The sequence below is a fragment of the Labrus bergylta genome, chromosome 14 (genome assembly GCF_963930695.1).
Source record: "Labrus bergylta chromosome 14, fLabBer1.1, whole genome shotgun sequence".
NCBI lineage: Eukaryota > Metazoa > Chordata > Actinopteri > Labriformes > Labridae > Labrus > Labrus bergylta.
The window spans coordinates 7,257,530-7,268,088 of NC_089208.1; the positions used below are offsets into that span (position 1 = coordinate 7,257,530).

A 10,559-nucleotide genomic window follows, 5' to 3' on the forward strand; every position below is an offset into this window, starting at 1 on the left:
GTTTTGTTTTCTGTTTTACCAAAAATAATAAGTTTAAACACTAAAAGTGAACTCGGGGTTCAAACTGAGCAGCGCTGTGAAACACATGAAGAACATTTATCACTTTACTGTAGTAAATGTGAAGTTATGTGTTATTAAAGTAACAATTATTATTTTATTATTCATTGAACAGCTGATTAAAATCAGTTTTATAATCACTGAATGAAGCACATTAATCTCATGCAGCACCGCCCACTGGAAAGCTGTGGGTTAGTGTTATTATAGAATAAATAAAGGTTATATTTAAGTTATTGTTGATGTGTTTAATGTTTAATTGATGCCATATTAAATTATTAAATATTAATTTATTAACTGATTTTATATTTTTTTTTACTCCTGGTGTTTTTGTTTCTCTAAAGATAAGCTCCCCCTGGCGGCGGCCTCGCGATCTAAAGTCCTAGTCAGTTTTGTCCAATCAGAGACACGCTCTTCTTCGTTTCATTTGAGTGACAGAAGCTACAGGCAATGACAGGGCGCCTGCGCGGCTGGCTGTGCTGTGGGAAGGCGGGGCAAGTGGCTGCTCGGCAGCACAGCGGAAGAAAATGGCGGCCGTGGCTGCAGAGCCAGGAGCTGCTTCGGTTCCTCCGACAACAAAATCCGACAACGAGGGCCCCTTAGACCAGGACCCGGCGTCACCCGGACTTAGAGTAACCCCGCTGGAGGCACCCGTGCCGGGGGAGTCGGGCGCCGCCGTCGAGCTGGTCGTGTCCCGGGTGGAGGATGGAGCGGAGGAGCGCCGCCATGTCGGGCCAGAGCCTCGGCCCGCGGCGGGAAAAGAGCTCGCTGATCCCGGGGATCTAGTCCAGAACCTGCCGGGGGATCGGGACGGTACAGACCTGTTCTCTCCGGGACTCCTGGGAGAATCGGAGGGTGGTGGTAATGTGTCCCGGAGCTTGCGGGCTGATCCACAGCCTCCCGCCGTGTTCCTGCACTCTCTCCCGGCCCCGCCGCCTCAAACCGAGGCCGGACTGTCCCTGGACGAACCAGCGGAGCCGACCACTAACGGGACCACTAACGGGACCACCAACCGGGAGACGAACCGGACTGAACCGGGCCGGGAACGGGGCTACAGGGTACAACCGGATTTCATGCAAGGGACTGCGGAGGACGGCCTGCTGTTGGTCCCGGATAGTCCAGACCAGGCGCGCGAGTCAGAGCAGCTTCCGGTTTGCGGGCCGCCCGACTCCACCGAGCCCGGACCAGAACCCGGACCCGGACCCTCCGTTAAAGACCTGAGCCCCGGGTCCGAGGTCCGGGTCTGTCTGGATCACGTCATCGATGACGCCCTGGTGGTGTCCTTCCGGTTGGGAGAGAAGGTGTTCTCAGGTGTTCTGATGGACGTTTGTAAAAGGTAAAAAAAAAAACACACACACACACACACACACACACACACACACACACACACACACACACACACACACACACACACACATACTATGAACCAGGTATCATTAGAAACCTGGTAGTATTTTTGAAAGGTCGTGCATCCCTCCCTCATTTTCCCCTGAGGCGGGAAATCTTTATATTTTTAAGTCTGAAAAGGAGCTTCTGATGACGCAAAAATCGTCATTTTGCATCATCGGCGGCTGCTGTGCTTAGCGGGGTAAAACTACATCACTAGTTCCTCATATTTTCGACCACTGAAGCTACAGACCAATCACAGATCAGTGGGGTGGGACCTCACGCCCAGAAATTAAACTTAATGTCCGCCTTATTGCTTGGAAGCTACGCTAACAGGCTCTATGGAGAAATCTGATAATGGGGAAAAAAATATGTTTCAACTTCAAACTGATTTGGATGAAAGGGATTTTGAAGGTCGTGCCTCGGCTGCTGCAGCGAGCTGGGGCTGACTGGTGGTGTCGTTGCTCTCACTGTTTGCCTATGGACATCCTATGGATGTAAATATAGCACCCTAGCTTCAGTGTGAGTGGCCTGTGGTGCTGTGCATTCTGGGAGTTGTTGTCTTTCATCCACACGAGCCAAAAATACACTTTCTGCCTTTCCTCGGTCAAGAAGGCACCAACTTCAAAATGTATTTTACATTTCTACTACATGTATGACTCAATGTCAATACAGATGCATGTTTCAACAGGTGAAGTATCTCTTTAAGGAGCGAGAATTGATTACCTGCAGAAAAAATGTTTCCTGTTCATGGGTGTGTTTTCACACTCGGTCCATACGTATCTAGATAATCAGCCGTCTATCCTGCTACTCCTTAAAACATCTGTGGTCCACTCCAGCTGTTCTCCATGATGCCATCAGCTCGTTGACCTTCTTCCACAAAACTTAAACATTTCTCCGTCCCCGTTTTGGATGTGAGAAGGCTAATCTTCTCTGCTCTGGTAACATCACACGCCATGCTCGCCATGCACATGCGTAAATGTTGAACCTCTCCCAAGAGTAACGTTAGCTCATCAGTTAGCATACGTTAGCTCACGGGGAGAAAACAACAACGTTTGAAGTCGCTGCAGTGACGTACAGTCCTTTTCCAGAAGTCCTTCCGTCTGTACGCTTCACAGAGAAGTGATTAAACACAACGACAGACGGCAGAGCCAAACCTGAGCTAAGATGCTAACATCAGCAAACAGCAGCCAGAGCAAACTCTACTATTAAACACTTTCTCCGACCATATCGCAGAACGTCACGTGTTACTCATATGTGACATCACAACCTAACAAAGAATCACAAAGTTTTACGACTGTCGCGGTGTTGTGCTCGATGGGCCACACACTTCTCCCACTCGGCTGCATGTCTCTGTTTGTGCTGCTGCTTTAGGCTATGACAGACTTTAGACAGACTTTACATCGGACAGCGGTTTGCTCGAGGCCGGACGCTGCAAAACCGAATTACTTTTTGCATTGGTCTTTTTTGGAAACGAACTTCTCACTGTTATTAGCGCTTGCTGCCATGTTGACATTTTCACTCAGTAGTTTGAGAGACAACTGTCCAGGGGAGGGGGCGTTACTATGGACTACGGGAGCCCAGAGAGGCTTGTTGTTTACCGTAATTATCCATGTTAAAGTAAAAAGTCAATTTTCTTTTTTTTTTTAAATCGTCCAAAACCATAAATTTGAATTAATCCAAAAAATCGATTTGTTGCCCAGCGCTACACCAAACACCCAACCGCTCTGGTACTCTCTCTGCATAGCAGCTTGTAGCAGCCCACTCTGACATCACTGTGACACCTCTCCACTGTCCACAGGTCCTGTTGGTGCATATGTGGGATTCGGGCCTCTGTGTTAAGAAGCATGTCCCTATAAATAACAGAGTGTAAACCCGAATTTCCCCTCTGGGATTAATAAAGTGTATCAAAATCAAAATATGTGACATCACAAGCTAAGATGTGTGTAACCAAACATATTGTAAAGATCTGTAGTGGTTCTGGGTTATTTTGTGTCAAAGTGTTCAATGAACCTTGAAGCCGATCACATCTGACGTTCTCCTTTGTCCAGCTGTTGTTTTACTTTTAGACGATCAGCTGAATTATTAGAGCTGTGAATTAGTTTTCATATCTGATTAATGTCAGGTCTCTTTTCCACAGTCGTAACATTTTCCACAGTATGACACGCCTTCTTGGACTTAGACTCTTTTCACTTTAAGGACCTGTGTCTCTGGGGTCCGGTCTCTGCTGGTCTTTCCGATTAATTAATCCCATGTTCAGAGTTTGGTCATGATAGGCTGAAGTGTCTCTTCATTTATAATTCCTCAATTTCATAAAAAAAAAAATCAATTTACACTCAAAGAAACTTTGACAATAATCCAACAGCCTGTATGGCTTCATCGACAGGACAGGAAGCAGAGAAGAAAATATGTTTGTTTTTGAGTGTAGGACGCCTTTAACCTGTTAGCTTCTCTGTAAGCTTCCTCTGTTAGCGTCATGTGTTAGCGTCCTCTGTTAGCGTCCTCTGTTAGCTTCTCTGTTAGTGTCCTCTGTTAGCGTCCTCTGTTAGCTTCTCTGTTAGTGTCCTCTGTTAGGGTCCTCTGTTAGCTTCTCTGTTAGCGTCCTCTGTTAGTGTCCTCTGTTAGCGTCCTGTGTTAGCTTCTCTGTTAGTGTCCTCTGTTAGTGTCCTCTGTTAGTGTCCTCTGTTAGTGTCCTCTGTTAGTGTCCTCTGTTAGCGTCCTGTGTTAGCTTCTCTGTTAGTGTCCTCTGTTAGTGTCCTCTGTTAGCGTCCTCTTTTAGTGTCCTCTGTTAGTGTCCTCTGTTAGCGTCCTCTTTTAGCTCCTCTGTTAGCTTCTCTGTTAGGTTTCTCTGTTAGGTTCCTCTGTTAGCTTCTCTGTTAGCGTCCTCTTTTAGCTCCTCTGTTAGCTTCTCTGTTAGTGTCCTCTGTTAGCGTCCTCTGTTAGCTTCTCTGTTAGTGTCCTCTTTTTGCTCCTCTGTTAGCTTCTCTGTTAAGTTCCTCTGTTGATATTAGTTCTTCTCTGCTCTGAAACTGTAAGTTCTGCTATAGCAGGATTCCTCCATGGTGTCAGCACACAGCAGCTTCCTGTGTAGCTGTTGATTTAAAGTAGAGAACAATTAATTTGAGAGCTCATCAGTGATGATTTCACTGTGTATTAAAATGTGTGTGTGTGTGTGTGTGTGTGTGTGTGTGCAGGTTCGGACCGTATGGTATCCCCATCACCACGTTTCCCAGACGAGATGACCGGAGTGGACCTCAGCTCTCAGTGCCGTCACCACCGGTTGCCATTGACAACCATTCTGTCAAACAGGAAGAGGTCACTACCCCCCATCACCCCTGGACCTCCAAACCGCCACCGCTGTTCCAGGAGGGGGCGCCATATCCCCCACCTCTGTTCATCAGGGACACATACAACCAGGCCTTACCTCAGCCCCTGCCGCGCAAGATTAAGAGACTGAAGCGGCGCTATCGCTGCGAGGAGCCCACGTCCATCATGAACGCCATCAAGCTCCGCCCCCGTCAGGTGCTCTGTGACAAGTGCAAAGGTGTGGTGGCATCAGGGGGACACAGGGAGGCGCGGCGCAGTGCGGTTGACTTGAGGGGAGAGGAGGCGTCCCGACGGCGGCGACCGGCAGAGGGGCCTATCTCCTCTGAGGTCAAACGACTGAAGACTGACGACAGGGCGTCACGTCCTGCTGCTGACCGCCGGCCTTCATCAGCATTACGTGTGACATCATCATCAACTTCAGCTCGCCGCGTTCTAAGGGGTGTGGACTCAGCAGCCTCCAGCAGAATGTGTCTGAACTCAAAGAAGGTTCTGGACAAACGTTCTGCTGTCGACCGCTCCAAAACACGCGCAGTCCTCAACAAGCTGGTCACTCCCCCACGCCTGACCCCGCCCCCCCGCAGGCCCAAAGACCACAACCAGAACATGAACCAGACCCACAACCACGACCAGGACAGGATTAAGGCAGTGACCCGAGCTGCTGCCCTGCAGGACCACAACCAGAAGGTCCACTTCACCCGCCGCCTGCAGCACCTCAGCTCCGCACCCGTCAGCTCGGGCTCACCACTCCCGCCTAGAATGCGCATCAAACCACAAAGGTACCGTACCGACGAAGGCCAAGCACCCTCCTCCTCCCCTCCCAAACAGAGTGCTCGGGCATCGCCTCCCAAACCTGGTCTTAGCTCCGACCCCACCCCACTTTCCACAGCCCCGATCCCTCCTGCAGTAATATGTCCTCCTCTAGCGTGCACTGCCATGGTGACTCAGGAGCTCGGCCCCCCTGAGGAGAGGGAGGCAGAGCAGATAGGGGGAGGAGATAAAGTACAGGTAGAGGATCCTCCCCCTGCCTCCTCTTCCTCTTCCTCCCTGGACTCCTCCCACTCAGAGTGCAGCTCCACAGAGACCTTTGACCTTCCCCCTCCTGGAGACCCGCCCTCCTCCTCCTCCTCCTCCTCCTTAGGACCTCGGTGCCCCTCGTCTTCCTCCCACACACCCCCTCCCCTCAGAGCCGAGTGTGAAGAGATGCAAGCGGGCGCAGAGGAGGAGGATGAGGAGGGCGCTGAATTTAAGAGGCGTCGGAAGTCCTCCACCTCGTCCTCCTCATCCTCGTCTTCTTCGTCCTCCTCCGTCTTCTCGAAGCTCGTTTCCAAATGTTCACTCCCTGACGGTCGCACCGTGTGCGTCGGCGACATTGTGTGGGCAAAGATCTACGGCTTCCCCTGGTGGCCGGCACGCATCCTCGGCATCACGGTTGCACGGCGTGGTGATACGGGGCTGGCTGTGCGGCAGGAGGCCCGCGTCTCCTGGTTCGGCTCCCCAACTACTTCCTTCCTGCCACTCGGTCAGCTGTCGCCCTTCCTCGAGAGCTTTCAGTCACGCTTTGACAGGAAGAGGAAAGGGCCGTACCGCAGGGCCATAGCTGAAGCCGCCAGTGCCGCCAAACAGCTGACACCTGAAGTCAGAGCGCTGCTCACACAGTTTGAGACGTAGCATGAGCTGTCTTGTTGAAGCGTCCCTCCCCCTCCCCACCGCTCCAGATACGCCCCGCCCCCCAGACAAGCACCCTCACACACATCTAGACTGACAACTGTCTGTGGGTCAGACACAGACAGACTGACAATGTTTTCTGTTTCTTATTCTGTTTCCTGTTTTGAGGGGCGGAGCTTCTGATTAACCTGTCAGTGTTCAGTGGGGCAGTGGGCGGGGCTTAGTTTTAGACAGGTGTCAGCCAGCAGCGAAGGTTCCACTCTCCATCACTTTCACGACATAACATTTCCATCAGTTTACTGACTCTGATTATGTCATATTGATGTCAACTGACTGTATGTTGCTACCCAAGTGCATTCTGGGTAACTTCAGATTCATTCTTTCAGCCTGACAGTTGATTGGCTGACAGTGCTCACTGATCATGATCATGTCACACATCTACAGCATCAGTTATGTTATCCTCTGATTAGCTTAGCTAAGCAATGTTAGTCTTATTATCATTGCTAAGCTCAGCTAACATGCTAAGCTAGGCTTTCAGTTCTTTTTTTATGATATTTCTCACTCCGGAATCAAACCAAGAAAACCCGTTGTTCTGGTTCGATCGTCGTCCGTGTTTGTTTGTTTGTGTGTTTTGTGCATGGCGGCACTGTGGAACATAGTGCCTCGCTGATGTGTCACTTCCTGTTGTTCCTCTGGTTCTGATGAGGAATTAACTTTTTTCTAAACTGTGAAAACAAAGTGTTGTTCAAACTGAGGCCGGGGTCCCACACAGGGTCCAGATGTGAGCCATGTTTTGATCCTCAGACGCTGATCAGTTATATCAATCGATTAAACAAAAACACAAATCTGAAGCTTAGAGATGTTTTATTTAGACAATGTAGTGATGTCTCACTCTGTTTGAGACTCTGTGCCTCAGTTTGTCCACAAGATGCTGACAGGTAGGACAGGTAGGACACACTGACTGTTAGACAGCTGCTCTGCTCTCATGATGATGAAGGTGGATTTTCCCTCTCTGCTGTTTGTAGTTTCAGCTGTCAGACTCTTTTTACCGTCTGTTTGCAGATCAGAGATCCTGAACTAAAATTGTTGGGACAAAATAACAGAAACCTGTGTACATGTTCTTTTTCTCATGTTTTAAATCTATTAAAAAACTGTCAAACTTCTCTCTGAATCGTCGTCATTTGAACTCTTTCTTCTTCTGTGGTGGGTTCTGTCAGATTCACAGTGGAAAAATGGCTGTCAGATCTTCTTACCTGCAAACAGATGTTTGGTAAATGGGTCCTTGAGCTGTTTCTATCCAAAATACCAGCAACAACGTTTACTTTTTCTCTTCAGTCAGAAACTTTTAAACCATTAAAGACTCAAAAGAGAAGTGAAATTATTCAAAAAGAATACGATTTCAACTTCACACAACATGTTGCTGATTTTAGGTAGACACATCTCTGATAACGAGAGTGGGAAAAAACCAGCAGCTACTGACTAAATACTGAGATATACATTAGGCACTGTTTAAATACTGAGTTGTATACGGTTTATATTTATATATACCGTATATATATATTTATGTAACCTATACTGGGTTACATGTTAGGTACTGACTAAATACTGGGATATACATTAGGTACTGTGTAAGTAGATTATCAAGTGAAAGGAACTGAAGCACATTGAATCTATGCAGCATTAAGTAATATGAATAATTAAATTGTGTTTCTGAGGACGTCATCAAAGGATCTAATCACAGACAGGTCATCGTGATGTGACATCACTGACCTTGTTATGTCATCACAAACAGCTGAACATGAACTTTGTTATCACAGTTAATTTAGTAGACAGGAAGTGATCTTTGATTTCTACTGATGACATCATCAATGACATTCTCTCTCTCTCTCTCTCTCTCTCTCTCTAGCACAACTCTGAAGAGCTGCTGACACTCAGAATGAAGCTCTGATTGGCTGAGGTGCAGTGGGCGGAGTCAGATCAACTGACGATCAATCACATGGACGGATATTTATTTAAATAAAGTTTATATTTAAAAAAAACAAAACAGGAAACAAATCCATCAGTTTTAATCAATGAAAGTGTCAATGGAAACCAGACTCAGACATCACTTGATTTATCGTCCAATCAGAAATCAGATCATTAATCACTTACCAATCAACTCACATATTTACATTTCAGTGTTTTTCACCTGGTGACCTCACGACTATCTCTCCGATGTCCACCTGCAACATAGAGTCAGGGCATGTTAGCATAGCTGAGCACAAAAATAAACAGGAGAAACTGTTAGCATAGCTTAGCAATAAAACACAAACTGGGGAAACTGTTAGCATAGCTTAGTAAAAAATTGCATTGGAAGGAATCTGTTAGCATAGCTTTTGACAGTGTGATAAAAGCTCCCAAAAACCAGCTAGCAGCCCACAGGGCTGTTTCCTTCACTAACAGGAAGTTAGTAAAGGTCTTATTTGAGTGTGTTAGTGTTAGCATTAGCTCTTATTGTGAGAACATTCAAACACAATGCTAACTAGCCTGTAGCTCCTGTATGTCGTTGGGGAGGGGCTTCAATAAGTTTATTGGTTATTATTTCAGGTATAGAAACAGAACTGGCAGCTCTTACCTTTCCAGGTACTTTTTATCCCTCTCCAGCTGTTGATATATAAAATACAAATTAAACATGAAAACGAGGCTCATGGTTTTTATTCCACTGGTTTGAAATTAAATTTATTTTCAGATTTAAAAATGTATGAGAAAAAAAATAAGTTCAGTTTGTAAAAACCTGCAGATAAAATAATCTCCCACCTGATCCAACACACCTGGGGCCCGTTTCTGAAAGAAGGTTCAACAAACCCTCAGTCTAACCCTGAGCTCTGAGTTGATTTACTCTCAGATGGGAAACTCTGAGTTTTCGGTTCCAGATCAGCAGATTTCAAAAGGAGAGAAAAGTGGTGTAAGAGATTCAGAGGTCAAGTTACCTCTCCCTCTGGAACGGGCTGGAGTTACCCCTCTTCCTCGGGTTTGAGTGACTTCCCCCTCTGAAATGGATACCCATAGTTTCCCTCATTTCAGGGTTAACGGACTCAGAGTTTGCACAAAACCTTCTTTCAGAAACGGGCCCCTGATCCATCACACCTGATCAACACACCTGATCTAACACACCTGATCAACAGGGCATGTAGAGGGTGTGTAGAGGGCGGAACATGGGGCTAATCTACGTGTGCACATTTCCAGGTGGATCATGATAAACAAAGGGAACATTTCCTGCAGGTGTGCGTACGAACAGTTTTATGGTTTTATAAATCTGAATTATTTTGTGCGCACACCATTTCCGGGTTTTTGGCGCACCACACTTTTAGAATGGATTCTATGCACTCTTTTATAAATGACACCCCTGAACTGATTTATGAACTGATTTTAAACTGGTCTGAACTGGTTTATAAACTTGTTTAAACTGGTCTATCCTGGTTTCAAATGGTCTCAACTGGTTCTCTGAAGAATCTTTAAGGTCACTCCGTCCTCCATCAAAATGATGAAAAAGTGTGACAAGAAACAGAAAACATGAATTGAAGTTGTTACCTGTGTTTAAATGAAATTAAAAGGCTGCATGAGTGAAACACGTGTCCTGTTTGTGTTTAACATTGATCACTGAGCAGAGACGTATGCTGAAGTTTTAAATGAGACAAACTTAAAACATCAAACATCAAAGTGATGAAAAAAAAAAAAAAACACCATGGTGACGCATGTGGAGATCACCTGACATCTGCACTCACCAGAGTCACAAACAGCCTTAACAGGGAGTGGTGACCTGAGCATACCTGTGGACAGGACCGTTATCTCTATCAAACAGGTGAGCAGGTGCTTACCTGAAAAACATCTTAAAACCGCTGAATGAGTACAATCAACAGGTAATAATCAATAACCAGGGTCAACCTGACCTCAAACTGCTGTTTGAGTGAGTCAACTGAACAGGTGAGAAGTTTCTGTCACATGTTGCTGTGTGCGTGTGAGTTCGTGTACGTGTACGTGTGTGTGTGTGTGTGTGTGTGTGTGTGTGTGTGTGTGTGTGTGTGTGTGTGTGTGTGTGTGTGTGTGTGTGTGTTAATAATCTGCGGTTAATCTCTGTGGACTTTCAC

The 10,559-nt window shown here is 46.7% G+C and overlaps 1 protein-coding gene across 1 annotated transcript; it reads left to right on the forward strand.

Moving 5' to 3' along the window:
- Positions 1 to 560: 560 nt before the first annotated feature.
- On the forward strand, positions 561 to 7,595 carry pwwp2a (PWWP domain containing 2A). Its single transcript, XM_020655302.3, has 2 exons — positions 561 to 1,390; positions 4,635 to 7,595. Exons 1-2 carry the CDS (start codon positions 582 to 584, stop codon positions 6,433 to 6,435), a joined length of 2,610 nt encoding a protein of 869 aa, XP_020510958.1. The 5' UTR covers positions 561 to 581; the 3' UTR covers positions 6,436 to 7,595.
- Positions 7,596 to 10,559: the final 2,964 nt, after the last annotated feature.